The 15,905-nt window shown below is 52.0% G+C and overlaps 1 protein-coding gene across 1 annotated transcript in view; it reads right to left on the reverse strand.

Annotated features, from left to right (window-relative positions):
• Positions 1-15,905, reverse strand: part of LOC132837029 (anthrax toxin receptor 1-like) — a 129,376-nt gene that overhangs the window by 69,934 nt on the left and 43,537 nt on the right. The window contains exons 9-11 of the mRNA XM_060856679.1: positions 12,275-12,335; positions 6,422-6,520; positions 972-1,041 (exon numbers count right to left, since the gene is read on the reverse strand). Coding sequence (XP_060712662.1) covers positions 972-1,041; positions 6,422-6,520; positions 12,275-12,335 — 230 coding nt within the window. The remainder of the gene's footprint in view (positions 1-971; positions 1,042-6,421; positions 6,521-12,274; positions 12,336-15,905) is intronic.

Genomic DNA, 15,905 nt, shown 5'->3' on the forward strand with positions numbered 1-15,905 from the left:
TAGAGTCCAGCGCTTCAGGAACAGAATCTGAAAGACAGGTCCCACTCCAATGGGTAAACTGCGAGGTTCCAGGCTGAGAGTCTCCCCGCCCCCCACCCCCCTCATTACACTGCTGAGGGAGTGTGACACTCAGCGAGACAGTCCTGAACTGAAGCCCCCTGCTTTGTACTCAGGAAGGGGATTGGGGTGTGAATTTGAAGGAGAGCACGGGAACTCTTTCTGCACCCCCCTCCCCCTCCCCTTCCCCCCACCCCCCCTTCACCAGGCAGCTCTGCCATCATCTGGCAGTGTGATCCTTGGGTGATGTGTGCTGGTGGGAGTTTGCTGTACACTACTTCCTGGCATGTACACTAACAGTGACATTAAAAGTCACTTTGGGCTGTTTGGTGGTTACACTGGGAGATTTTCCCATGTCACCATGCGTGGATCACCGAGGGATTGGGTTTCCAAGTTAACATTGGTATTACGGTTGAGGTGTTCTCTGGAAATGCTCTGTCTGGTGGCTGTTTATTTCAGGCTTTACAGGTACAGGGAGTTTAGACCACAGAGACCTGGACTGTATACTGCCTTGTGTCACCGGCACCTGCCAGCTGCTGGATTTCCAAGGCTGGATCAGTCCACCATTTGGTTTGGAGCTGTTTTATCCTCCTCTGGACATCAACCTCCATTTTGGCATCAGCCCCATGCAAAACACAGGACGCTGCAAACTGTCTTTCTTCTTGTTGCTTGTTCCCTTGATCTCTGCACCACTGGCGGCAGATGATGCATGTCTTTGAGTCTTGCTGTCATGAGGACGGATTTTGAACGTTCAGACAGGAGACTGTGACTTTGTGTCTGTGTTTGGCCGTGGTATTTTACTCAGGAGACACTGCTCCGTTACACAATGCTGTGCCTGACCAGTGGTGTACCAGCTGCCAAGCGTGTGGGGTGTGGGCACGGGAAAGGGAGGAAAATAGAGACTCTCAACGTACCCGTCAACTTCCTGGAGCACTGGAGCAGGACAGAGCAAGTAGGTGTCTTCCACCACCAAAGGCTTTTTAGCTGGAAGACACAGAGAGAGAGAGGGGGAAAAAAAAACAGACGCAATTGAGCCCCTTTCAGAAATTCACACACACTCTCTTCCTGTTTCACAGGCCATCAGTTACCTATTTGGTGAAATGCATCTCCTGAAGCTCCCCAATGAGACGGCTCATGCTTTTGCTGCTCCCCATGAGAGCTCTCTTGTACAGAAAGGCACTCTCCACCCTCCTGTAGTTATTCACTGCAATGCTAAATCAGACCAGAAGACCCAGGAGTAGCAGGAGGCCATTCAGCCCCTCGGGTCTGCTCCGCCATTCAATGAGATCACAGCCTGACGGACTGCCTTTTCCCCATCAACTTGCTGAGTGAGAGAATCTTCCTGTGTTTACTGCCTCACATTCGATTTAACTCGCAAAATCTCATTACTCATGTCCTCATCAAAGCGATGCAATGTGTGTGCCCACCATCACTGCTATCGAATAACTGCAGCCACCAGTCCTTTTCTCTGAATACTCAGGGTCTGAACGTAGTGCCCCTTATCTACATCTTCATCTGCCTCCTTAGCTTCATCCCTCTCTACCTCAGTTATCGCCTTCAATCAGCCATCATCTCTGCACTGCTCCAATTCTTGGCCTCTTAATTTTCTGTTAACTGCCCCACCGTTAGACACTGTGCCTTGGGTTCGAAGTTCTGAAATACTCTCCTTGAACCTCTGGGCCTGCCTTTTCTCTTTCTCCCCCTTGATCAGGTTTCTCATCAGAACCCCTGAGCCACATCTCTTCACCCGTCTCGGTGTCAGAGTCTGGTGTGTTAGATTCCTGCAATGCACCTTTAGATATTTGACTCTGCTTCAGGCACCAGTTAAATGCAAATTCAAGTTGAAGGTTTCCCTTCTGATTGCGATGTCGTTGCAAAGACGGTACCCTTCCCTCCAACAATTCTTTTTCTCTTTCCTGCTGCACACGCAACTCCGGAGTTTGTCCTGGGAGTTTGTGAGAGCCAGGAATTCTCTGTGGTACTTTCCCGGATGGATCCATGTCCCTTTGGAGATGGAATGAAGGCAGCCACCTTTGTGACTGTGTTCCCCATTTCAGAGGGCTCATACCAAAGTGCTCCCTGGTACAGCTTCCTCTGTTAGCAATGGTAAGGCTGAACACTGATGTCCAACAGTGCAGTCTGTTCCCAGAGGGTCACAGCTTAGATACTGGCCCTTTCTCACCTTCCAGGAGCAAGGTTTGAAGTTGGCCAAAATGAAGACCTGAAAGATGGCTGTCTCTCCCTGCCTGGGGTGGGAGAGGTGGTTGGGGGGGTCCCCGTATTAATTAAAGTTTCAATCCCCCACTCCCACTGAACAAGGCATCAGATTCCGGCTGGTGGCTGCAAGGTGACTCATCGGACTAGTGTAAAACGACTTGACTGAGCTGGGAACACAGGAGGCTGGTGAAAGGGTGTGGGCCAGGGTCCCCATGTCAGCTCTCGGAGCAGGAGGGAAAATCAGCACGAAAGCAGCCGAGGGTAGTTGCTCATCTGAAAATGCCATCCACTCGCCCATGCCTCACTGCCATTCTTTAAAGATGCCTCTGCCTCCTGTAATCTGCTGAACAGAGTGTCGTCAGCAGACAGTGAGATAGCTCGACAGAGGTCAGTGTCCTGTCAGCCTTTACTTATGCATGGAGAGGGAGATGACATTGACCCAGCTCCCTCAGAGCCAGCTCTCAGAGTGACCCTCCTGTTTCTACCTGTCAGCCAGGGCTCCCTGATTGGACCAGGTTAATAGCCACACTTGGAGAACTCTGATTGTGTGTGAGGTGCAGTGAGCTGACTCCACACAGTATGACCCCTTCTATCTCACTGCTCTCTATTCTCCCTTTGGCTCTGCTCATTCAGGTAGTATTCTGAACTTCCTCACCAATCCAATGTGATTCTGTTGGAAGGGGGAGCTTCCGGGAGCAAGTGTTCCTTTCGCCTGTGGACTGAGGATGAGTTCATTTCATATTCCTCTCCATACTTGGTCGCTGCAAATTCGGGCATCGACTCTTGAAGGTGGTTTGAAACATTGCAGCCCCCCACCCTCCATCCTCCACCCTGCTGTCTGGTCCAACGTTTTATTCCCCCCCAGTTTGACTTTTCAACTCAAAGGGGGAGAGGCAGCTCCCAACAGCCAAGGGTGTCTCATCAGGGTGTGCATTGGGCAAGGGATCCTCTCTGGGAATCTCAGTGTTCGATCAAGACATGCCCCTTGGGAGTAATCAAACCATTACCCCTGAAGGTCTCACCACATTGTATAGATAATTATCACCCTGTATCTATCACCATCATCGTACACTATGTCAAACTCACCAGCTCCACCAGCAAACTCACCACAGTCACCATATGCATCACTCTATTGTCACAAAGTCAAGGTTTCGGAGTCCTTGATTTGTTTTCAGTGGGGTCAGAAAACAGCCCAGGTGCCAAACCTGCTGAACTGGTACAGAGATGGAAAGGGTATTGGGAGGCATTTTCGTTTGTACGTTAACAAGTGGGTGCTCAGGCCAAAACGTTCATGTTTTTGTCGGTAACTCGTGTAGTCAAGGGGGAGTGTCCAGCTCTCTAGCTGATCCAATGAGTTGAGAATTTGGAGTTAGGTTGGTTCAGCAGTGGCTGGTGTGAAGTGAAGCTGCTGAAATCAGGCAGGTTTGAGACTGCACCTTCTCCCTCCCTCTCTCTCCCTCTCTCTCTCTCTCCTTCTTCACTTCAAACTTTGGCCTGTTAGTCTGTGTTTCATTTTTACTCTGTGTTTAAGGGGTTTGCTTATTGGGACTGTTGTGTATTTTTGGAACAGCATAATGAAGTCTAGTTTGGATAGACTAAGTTCTGTAGGGATTCTTTATTCTGTTCTTTATGTTTCACTGTGTGCTTTTGTGAATACATTTTCTGTCTGTTTTAAAATCTGGTGGTCCACCTCGCTAACTTACTCCAGGTAACTTTCACTGTGCACCAACTGAAACAGATTGCCAAGTTATGGTCTGGGGCTGCCTGCTGAACAAGGTTTTCAGTGTAAAATCACTGACTGCAGATGCTGGAAACCAGATTCTGGATTAGTGGTGCTGGAAGAGCACAGCAGTTCAGGCAGCATCCAAAGTGCAGCGAAATCGACATTTCGGGCAAAAGCCCTTCATCTCCACCCTTCAGGCTCACTGCCTTTATTCCTGATGAAGGGCTTTTGCCCGAAACGTGGATTTCGCTGCACTTTGGATGCTGCTCTGAACTGCTGTGCTCTTCCAGCACCACTCATCCAGAAAATGTTTTGCATGGCCTGGCCTCGTCCACAACACTACATATATAACCAACATCACTAAACATATCACCACAAAGACCCAGATAGCATCAAAATCACCACAGCCACCATATATCGGATGTAATTCATCATCTCCATTATATATACATTTATGTCACCACACACATTGTCAGAATCACCAACAACATCCACATATACAATGTACATCACCATAATCACTGAATACGTTGTCAAAATCCCCATTGACACGGCCACATCTTTCATCTAAATAAACATGCAACTTCACCCACATCACAATGTCAGGAGGTGGGAGGCTTCCCAGTGACCTTTACACAGCAACGTGATACAGTCCCAAGCTTCCATAACTCCAGCTTATACCCATGTCCCATGGCGGGTGTGGGGGTTAGACAGACATGATCAACAAGTCAGTCACACAGGCTCTTTCAATGTGGATGTCAGTGGAAAGGTTCAGAGAGGGAGCTCACAGCCCAGGCCAACAAAATCATGGCTGTGGATGACAGAGGAGTGAGGGGGCACTCAGAAGGCCAGAAATGGAAGGATAGTAGAGTAAATATGGCTCCCTGGATAATACAGTGGAGGTCATCGCCTGTGCTTCAGCTGAAAACAGTGCTGTTGTTCCTGTCTGACCGCAGTGAAGTCAGGAAGAGTTGAGGGGGCGGTGTTGCAGGAATGTTTGGGCAGGACAATGTCTGCGTGCAGCAGATAGGTGCAGGACAGGGGCAATGATCTCCCTGTTGTTGATGGAACCTGTCCAGTTGGGTGCCCTTGGGAGGAAGTGCGAGGGGAAGGGATGTTCTATCCTGTTTCATTCCCACCCCTTCCCCACCTCAGCCTTTGCTTGCTGCTCCTGCTTTATTTGGTCCCAAGCAAGAAAAGGGATCCACCACAAATTCTTTTCTCCTTCCCAACCGTGATCTCGTCAAATCGAAGCTGCCCCCAGCTGATGGGTTCAGCAGTAGCCCATACCACAGAGGCACTGCGGAATTTCAGGGTGAACACCTTCATTTCAGATAGAAACAGTCAAGGTGATAAACAGCACCGGGATTTTGTAAAGCTGCAGGCATCAACAGGCAGGGTTAGATTAGATTACTTACAGTGTGGAAACAGGCCCTTCGGCCCAACAAGTCCACACCGACCCGCCGAAGCGCAACCCACCCATACCCCTACATTTACCCCTTACCTAACACTACAGGCAATTTAGCATGGCCAATTTACCTGACCCGCACATCTTTGGACTGTGGGAGGAAACCGGAGCACCCGGAGGAAACCCACGCAGACAGGGGGAGAACGTGCAAACTCCACACAGACAGTCGCCTGGGTCGGGAATTGAACCCAGGTCTCTGGCGCTGTGAGGCAGCAGTGCTAACCACTGTGCCACCGTGCTGCCCTGTCATTTGGAGACAAAAAGGAATTTGCACTTGATATTGCTCCTTTAAAAACCAAGTCAACATGGAGGCAGCCAAACTCTGCCCTAGCGACACTCTGACCAATCAGAACCTGCTCTTAGAATGAAGATTGACAGTTAACTCTTCTTGCTGTCTCATCGTGCCAATGATGGCCCAACCAACCAGCACCCTCTTTTCATCCTGTGTGAAAGGGTCTCTCTTTCTTCAGGAAAAACCAAGAGAACTGCAGGTGCTGGAATTCAGGGACAAGAACAGAAGTTGCCGGAAAAATCTCAGCAGGTCTGGCAGCATTCGTGTGGAGAGAAATCAGAGTTCACGTTTCCACTCGAGTGAGTTGTGAGGAAGGGTGACTGGACCCGAAACGTGAACTCTGATTTCTCTCCACACGAATGCTGCCAGACCTGCTGAGATTTTTCCGGCAACTTCTGTTTGCATCCCTTGCTCCAAGTCCTATTACAGTGTCCTCCTTTGGTGTCCTATTTCTGCTGAGTGCAAGGCCAAAAGCTGGTCTCCCTTTGGCAAGGTTGAAGGGTTTGCAAAGCCATGCCATTTCCTTGCACATGGTTACTTGTTATCTCAATCAGAGGGGAGTCACTGAAATGATCTTAATTCCTTTATCCTCCTCCCCCCACCACACCCCCCCCCCAACCATGCCGAAAGTAAGACCTTCCTGGAGGTCATGCGGTATACTTACTGAGGGTCACCGTGTCGTTAATTTTGAAACTGCAGCGTACTTTGTCCACACTACGAGCGTGGGAAAATCCATTCCCCTTCACAACAACCTGGAACGTTTCTGCAGAATAGAAAATGCCAGGGTTAGAGAAGTCCTGGGTGCAAATGAATCGAGTCACTGGATTACCAGTCAGTGTGGTGTCACACATGCCCACCAACCCACCCTGCGTGTAATCCCCAGATCCAGTTGAAGTAGGGACAATGTTCTCTGGGCTTCGAACACACCCTGGACCCCTTGGACAGCACAGGGGACCTCCCTGCTCAGGTGACACGACCTCAAGATATTCCAGTGATGAGAAACCGGAATCTCAGCACTGATCTGATTCACCCAAACCAACCCCAAATGTGTCGTCTTTGGAAAGCACCATGGTCTCCTGTCAGAGTTGGTGGATTAAATTACCTCAAGTGTGGCCAAAGGTCTGAGCTGTTTTCTATTCCAAGTCCAAAAACAATTATGAGTCCCTGATGGAAAGCAGTTTTTGGATCACTCGCCTTCCAAATCTTATTCTGCCTTCTCTGTTTTTAATTGACTCATTGCTGTCATCATGTTAGCAAAAGGCAAGGAGTTGGAGTCAAATCATGACTGGTAATGTTGACTGTGCACAATGCTACAACAGAGATCTTTGTCCCAGAAACGCTGCAAGTTCTGGTTGGTGATGAGGAGCCTCGGTGTAACACTGCTCCCATCAGCACTGCTCCAGGGTCATCGATAAAGACACTCTGCATTATGTCTCTAGGATGTGTAGCCTCAAGATTCCTCTCCAGCAATGGTCCCCCCTCCAATCACTTCAGGACAGTTGCTGGTTTTGGAGGTGAGAAACCAGTTGGGTTACTTCTCTGGAGCAGAGCAGAGACTGTTGCACAAGCCACAAGTCCTTGCTTAAACTGGGACAGTTACAGAGCTGTCACTATACCCAACATCAACGGGAGACAGTAATCTCAGGGGTGGCTCCGTGTCCTGACAGTGCATCATCAATGGGGTAGGCTAGTGAAGTCCTGACTTGGTAAATGTCCCCCAGCCCTCTGTGAGACCACCACCACCACCCCCCTCCTTCACAATGCCCACAGCCCTGTTACTTCGTCTTGTCTGCCCTGTGTGTCCCCAGCCTGCAGGTGCTGTGGGTCAGACTGGGCAAGGATGGTACCTTTCCTTCCCTCATGGACGTGAACAAAACAATGAACAGTTGTTAGGGGGGGTCACCACTGGGCTAGCTTCTTCTTGCAGACTCCACCAGAAGGTGATCATTGATCCGGTGGGATGACCACCATGTCACCTCCTCCTTCCCCCCCCCCCCCCACCAATACCTATCAGGTTGTTGTTCACCTCTTCCTTTCGCCCATTCCCCACGCTACCTACGGGTCTCTGGCAGATGATACCCTACTCCCACCTCTCTGGATTGGCACATGGTTTCATGGCCACTTCTGGATGAGACACAATTTCCTCCTGAAACAGGGAGAACCAAAGGCCATCTTCCTCAGTCTTGGTCCAAGCTGCAAACTCTGGCCCGGTTTTTTGTTCCATTCCCTGGCTTCAGCACCAACTCCCTATCCTCCCATATCCTCCTATCATTACAAGCACCAACCTCCATCTGTACTCCATCTCCTGCCTCCTGCCCCCCCACTACACCAATATGTTCCTGAAACACTAGAGTCTTTTTTTGGGGGCGGGGGGGTTTGTCCCAATTCCAGTACTCCATTGGAGAGGTTACCTGAGCTCAGCTGTCCTTGTCCTCTCCCATACCATCTCCTCTAGAACAAAGGAATTACTGTTGGGCTGAACGTGGGCTACTATCACAGAGCTGGACTAATCCAACTGTCTAGCGGGATCCCCGAGCTCAAACCGTGAGCATCCTGGATGTGAATCCTGCGATAGTGGGCAAGTGGATTAGGAAAGGATGGGGATTTTAACCAGACTCCCTCGGGATCCCTCGGTTGGAGAGGCATCATGGTGGGGAGGGGGGGTGAGGGGGGTGGGGGGGGGGGGGTGGACAAAGGCAAGGCATCGTCCCTGAGTGTGCACTGTCCCTGAGGGTGCACTCTCCCTGAGGGTGCACTGTCCCTCGGTGTGCACTCTCCCTGAGGGTGCACTGTCCCTTGGTGTGCACTCTCCCTGAGGGTGCACTGTCCCTTGGTGTGCACTGTCCCTCGGTGTGCACTGTCCCTCGGTGTGCACTGTCCCTGAGGGTGCACTGTCCCTTGGTGTGCACTCTCCCTGAGTGTGCACTGTCCCTGAGGATGCACTGTCCCTGAGGATGCACTGTCCCCAAGTGTGCACTCTCCCTCGGTGTGCACTGTCCCTGAGGGTGCACTGTCCCTGAGAGTGCACTGTCCCTTGGTGTGCACTCTCCCTGAGAGTGCACTGTCCCTGAGAGTGCACTGTCCCTGAGTGTGCACTGTCCCTCGGTGTGCACTCTCCCTGAGTGTGCACTGTCCCTCGGTGTGCACTCTCCCTGAGTGTGTACTGTCCCTCGGTGTGCACTGTCCCTGAGGGTGCACTGTCCCTCGGTGTGCACTCTCCCTGAGTGTGTACTGTCCCTCGGTGTGCACTGTCCCTGAGGGTGCACTCTCCCTGAGGGTGCACTGTCCCTCGGTGTGCACTGTCCCTGAGGGTGCACTCTCCCTGAGGGTGCACTGTCCCTTGGTGTGCACTCTCCCTGAGGGTGCACTGTCCCTTGGTGTGCACTCTCCCTGAGGGTGCACTTTCCCTGAGTGTGCACTGTCCCCGAGTGTGCACTCTCCCTCGGTGTGCACTGTCCCTCGGTGTGCACTGTCCCTGAGGGTGCACTGTCCCTTGGTGTGCACTCTCCCTGAGTGTGCACTGTCCCTGAGGATGCACTGTCCCTGAGGATGCACTGTCCCCAAGTGTGCACTCTCCCTCGGTGTGCACTGTCCCTGAGGGTGCACTGTCCCTGAGGGTGCACTGTCCCTTGGTGTGCACTCTCCCTGAGTGTGCACTGTCCCTGAGGATGCACTGTCCCTGAGGGTGCACTGTCCCTGAGAGTGCACTGTCCCTCGGTGTGCACTGTCCCTCGGTGTGCACTGTCCCTGAATGTGCACTGTCCCCAAGTGTGCACTCTCCCTCGGTGTGCACTGTCCCTGAGCGTGCACTGTCCCTGAGGGTGCACTGTCCCTCGGTGTGCACTCTCCCTGAGTGTGCACTGTCCCTCGGTGTGCACTCTCCCTGAGTGTGTACTGTCCCTCGGTGTGCACTGTCCCTGAGGGTGCACTCTCCCTGAGGGTGCACTGTCCCTGAGGGTGCACTGTCCCTGAGAGTGCACTCTCCCTGAGGGTGCACTGTCCCTCGGTGTGCACTGTCCCTGAGTGTGCACTGTCCCCAAGTGTGCACTCTCCCTCGGTGTGCACTGTCCCTGAGGGTGCACTGTCCCTGAGTGTGCACTGTCCCTCGGTGTGCACTCTCCCTGAGTGTGCACTGTCCCTCGGTGTGCACTCTCCCTGAGTGTGTACTGTCCGTCGGTGTGCACTGTCCCTGAGGGTGCACTCTCCCTGAGGGTGCACTGTCCCTCGGTGTGCACTGTCCCTGAGGGTGCACTGTCCCTGAGGGTGCACTGTCCCTGAGAGTGCACTCTCCCTGAGGGTGCACTGTCCCTCGGTGTGCACTCTCCCTGAGGGTGCACTATCCCTGAGAGTGCACTCTCCCTGAGTGTGCACTGTCCCTGAGTGTGCACTCTCCCTGAGTGTGTACTGCTTGGAAAGTCATGTAGTCCTGCGTTTGTCCCAGCTCCTTCCTTTACTGTCACAATGACCATACACTGGGATATGTTCTGCTTGCTGTCACCTGTCGTCCACACTTCCACTGTCAAAGCACAGGGGCAGTTCTCCCGAGAGATCATCATTCCCGAGTTCCCTCTGCACTCCGAGATTCCTCAAACTGGTGCCAGAGTCACACTGTGCACTTGAATAAAGCTAGTGCACGCCTTTCCAATATCTGAGGCATTTACTTTCAGGGCATTTATAACATCACCTTGGCTCATTTAATTTGATTTGTGTTGCGTTTTTACCCCTCAGACTGATCTAGACACAAAGCCAAAGAGTCATATAGCACAGAAACAGACCCTTTGGCCCAAACTCAACTAGTTCCACCTGTCTACTCCTGGCCCATATACCTCCAAATATTTCTTATTCATGAACTTATCCAAATATCTTTTAAACATTGTAAATGTACCCACAGCCACCATTTCCTCTGGATGTTCACTCCACAAAAAAACCACTCTCTGTGTGAAATATTTGCCCCTCATGTTGTTTTTAAATCTCTCTCCTCTCACCTGACGAATATACCCCCTCATCTTCAAATCCCCCCACCCCATTGAAAAGACACCTGACCTTGTCCCTCACGATTTTAGAAACCTCGATAAGGTCACTCCTCAGCCTCCTCCACTCCAGGGAAAAAAGTCCCAGCCAATCCAGCCAAAAATGAGGTAAGATGGAGCAAGGGGTGGGTTTCACATGGGACCTTAACGATGGAGAAAGAGGCAGAGACTTTTCTGGCCATTGGATTTGGTTGCAGAAGGTGCAGTGAGTGAGTTGGAGAAAAGCAGAGCTCTGAGAGAGTTAGGGAAGGAATGGGCAAAGCTCCCACAAGGGGACAAGGGCAGCCAAGGGATATGACCATCAGGACAGGATGTTAAAAGCTGAACCATTTCTTGAGCAGGAACCAGTGTTGGTGTTGAGCAAGGCCAGAGGCAAAACAGCAGGGGAATGGTGAGGATGACGGTTGGGGTCAGCTGATGGACGCAGTGAACAGAAATGTTGGAGAGGGAAAAACTGACCACGTGCTCACTCAGTTCCACTTAAGTGTTGTACTACATTCTCAAGCAACAGCTGGCCATTGGCAAGATGCACTGCCATGATGATGTTTTACACTCAATCCAGTTGGATAGCTTCCATTTCATACAACAGCAGAATTAATCCCATGGATGGCTTCAGCTCTCTCTCTCTCTCACATCGCTACAAGCTTGTGTCAGGGAGCAAGTCCTCACAGGGATACTCCTTCTGGCTTCCGGATAGTTTGCTGGGATTGGAAGTGACACGTGAGTGTGAGGTAATGTTCCCGACAGCCACTGTTGGGATCCTGCAGTTGGGGGCTGATGTTTGCTCAGTTCACTCCCTCAGCTCTGGGACCACTGACATTTCCCAGCACTGAGTGGGTCAAACAGAACTCTCAGTTAGATAACGCTCCTTCATCCATCAGTCTCTGCAAGTCCATCTGACCTTGCCAAGCCTGAGAGATATCTGCACTGGGGTTGAACACTGGCCTCTCCCTGACTTTCAGTCATCTCCCATCGGTAACCGTACCTTCAGCTGCCTGGGCTGCAAACAGTGGAAAACTCGCCATCCACCTCCCTGCTATTGGTCCCACCTCACTCTCCAACTTCAACACATTCCTCAAAACCTACCCCTTGGAGCAAGCCTCTGATGGAGGGAGGGGGTATGACATCCCTGGCTCAATGTGACACCTCTGTTTGACCAGAAGAGTGCTCTGACATTCAAGGCAGCTACGCGAATGCAGGTCCATGTTTGATTCTACACAGCCGTGTGGACAGTGGGATAACCCATCCTCAGGCCCAGTGAGCGTGTCAGTGCACATCATCCCCAGTGAGCAGATCAGCCCCCAATCCCCCTTGAGTCCACACTGGATCTTTTGGAAAACTATCTATCCCACCTCCTTTTCCCTCTCCCCCTTCTCTTTCATGGGATTTCTGTTGTTCCTGCAGAATGGAAACTTTCTGACGAAGGGGAGGAACTAAACTGGCTTGGGTCTTCAGAAAGGGTCTGGAGAAGGCTTGTAGCTGCTTACCTCCAGCACAGATACTTGATGGTTCTGCAGCCAAAATCTCAATGCAGGATTTCTTCAGGATCTGTTCACCAGGGAGAGAAAAGCAGCAATTAGCAATCCAGCCTGAAGCCAGGACTCGGGAGGTGCAATTATTCTGAAACATTAACATCGGCAGAACTGCATGGTGACTGACCAACCAATAGCAAATCTCCCCCCGTCTCTCTCTCTGGAAAGAGGGCAGCACGGCAGCACAGTGGTTAGCACTGCTGCCTCACAGTGCCAGAGACCCGGGTTCAATTCCCGCCTCAGGCAACTGTCTGTGGAGAAGTTTGCACATTCTCCGGATGCTCTGGTTTCCTCCCACAGTCCAAAGATGTGCAGGTTGGGTGAATTGGCCATGCTAAATTGCCCGTAGTGTAAGGTGCAGGGGTAAATGTAGGGGAATGGGTATGGGTGGGTTGCTCTTCGGCGGGTCAGTGTGGACTTGTTGGGCCGAAGGGCCTGTTTCCACATTGAAACTAATCTAATCTAATTCTCCGGAATGGTAGGCTTCCAAAGCATCAAGAACAAGCCTGTGTCCAAGACATGAAGAGCTTTGGGGTTTGCTGACCGTCCAATGACACAATTGAGAAATTTCAGACAAGGGCAGAGGCCATTCGTCCCCTCGAGTGAGTTCATTCAGATCACGAGTGATCCTTTTACACCAGTCTCGTTTCCACACCCTTGAAACATGGAGTTACTGAGGGACACAGCACAGAAACAGGCCCTTTGACCTGACCCGTCTATGCCAGCCTAGTTTCTGAAGCTGAACCAGTCCACACCAAGCTGTTGGCTGGTCCATTTCCCTATCCCATCCATGTGACAGCAGCAGAGCCTGTGAAATGTTTCCCTGTCCCCAGTGACACCAGCTCCCAGACAGTCCGTTCCATCCACACCCCACTCTCTGTATGTAAAGGACAGCCCTTCAAGACTTTCTCCCTATGCCCTCTAGCCTTGGACTGGCCCACCCCTGGGGAAAAGACTGTGGCCACTCACCCTATCGCTGCCTTCCGGATTCACAAAATCAGAACATTGACTGAGGAGGCCATTCAGCCCATTGTGTCTACAGCCTGCTATCCAAGGAAGCATGGTGACAGTGTGTCTGGATATTTTGTGAATCGGTCCAAGCATTACTCTTGAATCTGCTTCGATCACAGTTCCACGCAGACTCTTGCCAGTTGCTGAGTGAAAAACCTTTCGTTCTCACCCTGCACTTGCTTCTTTTGCAAAATGCTTTCAACCCGTGCCATCTCATTGTTGATGCTTTAACAGACGGGAATCATTTCTCGCTGTTGGTTCAGCCTATCCCCTCCTTCAGCATCTCCTCTCCAGAGTCCAACTGCTCCAAGTGTCTGATCCCTGCAAGCATTCTGACCTGGTCTTGTGGAAAATACCAGCCACCTCATCATCAGGGGCATGGAGACAGTGAATAGCCCAGGGTAGTGGAGTCCAGAACTACAGGTTAAAGGTGAGAGGGGAAAGATATAAAAGGGACCAAAGGGGCAACTTCTTCACTCAGAGGGTGTTACGGGTATGGAATGAGCTGCCAGAGGATGTGGTGGAGGCTGGTACAATTGCAACATTTAAGAGGTATCTGGATGGGTATATGAATAGGAAGGGTTTGGAGGGATAAGAGCCAAGTGCTGGCAGGTGGGACTAGATTAATTTGGGATATTTGGTCAGCATGGAGGAGTTGGACCGAAGGGCCTGATTCCGTGCTGTACAACTCAATGTCTCCTGAGCAGGCTGACCAAACTTATCCAAAATCCAGACGGAAGTCTCTCATTCCATTCCCTACAAAATCCAATACATCTCACTCAAATCTGTATCCTGACAGCTTCAATCCCCTGACAGGGGGAAGGAAAGCATTTCGCCGCAGACAGTTTGGGAAGGATCACTCCAGGTTCATTGCAGAGCCAGGAGGCTCATCTTATTGAGACATTGAGCAGGTTAGGCTTATAGCCACAAGAGGTGAGAAGGAGAAGAGGTGATCAAAGTGAACTGGATACGATATAAAAAGACAATGACACACATTTACACACAATGATGTACAATAACCTGGGGTCACCCACACCCTGTGACACAGAATGAGCTGGGGTCACCCACACCCTGTGACACAGAATGAGCTGGGGGTCACCCACACCCTGTGACACAGAATGTCCTGGGGGTCACCCACACCCTGTGACACAGAATGTCCTGGGGGTCACTCACACCCTGTGACACAGAATGTCCTGGGGGTCACCCACACCCTGTGACACAGAATGTCCTGGGGGTCACTCACACCCTGTGACACAGAATGTCCTGGGGGTCACCCACACCCTGTGACACAGAATGTCCTGGGGGTCACCCACACCCTGTGACACAGAATGAGCTGGGGGTCACCCACACCCTGTGACACAGAATGTCCTGGGGGTCACCCACACCCTGTGACACAGAATGAGCTGGGGGTCACCCACACCCTGTGACACAGAATGTCCTGGGGGTCACCCACACCCTGTGACACAGAATGACCTGGGGGTCACCCACACCCTGTGACACAGAATGTCCTGGGGTCACCCACACCCTGTGACACAGAATGAGCTGGGGGTCACCCACACCCTGTGACACAGAATGTCCTGGGGGTCACTCACACCCTGTGACACAGAATGTCCTGGGGGTCACCCACACCCTGTGACACAGAATGAGCTGGGGGTCACCCACACCCTGTGACACAGAATGTCCAGGGGGTCACCCACACCCTGTGACACAGAATGAGCTGGGGGTCACCCACACCCTGTGACACAGAATGTCCTGGGGGTCACTCACTCCCTGTGACACAGAATGAGCTGGGGGTCACCCACACCCTGTGACACAGAATGTCCTGGGGGTCACCCACTCCCTGTGACACAGAATGTCCTGGGGGTCACCCACACCCTGTGACACAGAATGACCTGGGGGTCACCCACACCCTGTGACACAGAATGTCCACGGGTCACCCACACCCTGTGACACAGAATAACCTGGGGGTCACCCACACCCTGTGACACAGAATGTCCTGGGGGTCACTCACACCCTGTGACACAGAATGAGCTGGGGGTCACCCACACCCTGTGACACAGAATGTCCTGGGGGTCACCCACACCCTGTGACACAGAATGAGCTGGGGGTCACTCACTCCCTGTGACACAGAATGAGCTGGGGGTCACCCACACCCTGTGACACAGAATGAGCTGGGGGTCACCCACACCCTGTGACACAGAATGAGCTGGGGGTCACTCACACCCTGTGACACAGAATGAGCTGGGGGTCACTCACTCCCTGTGACACAGAATGAGCTGGGGGTCACCCACACCCTGTGACACAGAATGTCCTGGGGGTCACCCACACCCTGTGACACAGAATGACCTGGGGGTCACCCACACCCTGTGACACAGAATGAGCTGGGGGTCACTCACTCCCTGTGACACAGAATGAGCTGGGGGTCACCCACACCCTGTGACACAGAATGAGCTGGGGGTCACTCACTCCCTGTGACACAGAATGAGCTGGGGGTCACCCACACCCTGTGACACAGAATGTCCTGGGGGTCACCCACTCCCTGTGACACAGAATGAGCTGGGGGTCACCCACACCC

This window comes from Hemiscyllium ocellatum, chromosome 48 (genome assembly GCF_020745735.1).
Source record: "Hemiscyllium ocellatum isolate sHemOce1 chromosome 48, sHemOce1.pat.X.cur, whole genome shotgun sequence".
Lineage (NCBI taxonomy): Eukaryota > Metazoa > Chordata > Chondrichthyes > Orectolobiformes > Hemiscylliidae > Hemiscyllium > Hemiscyllium ocellatum.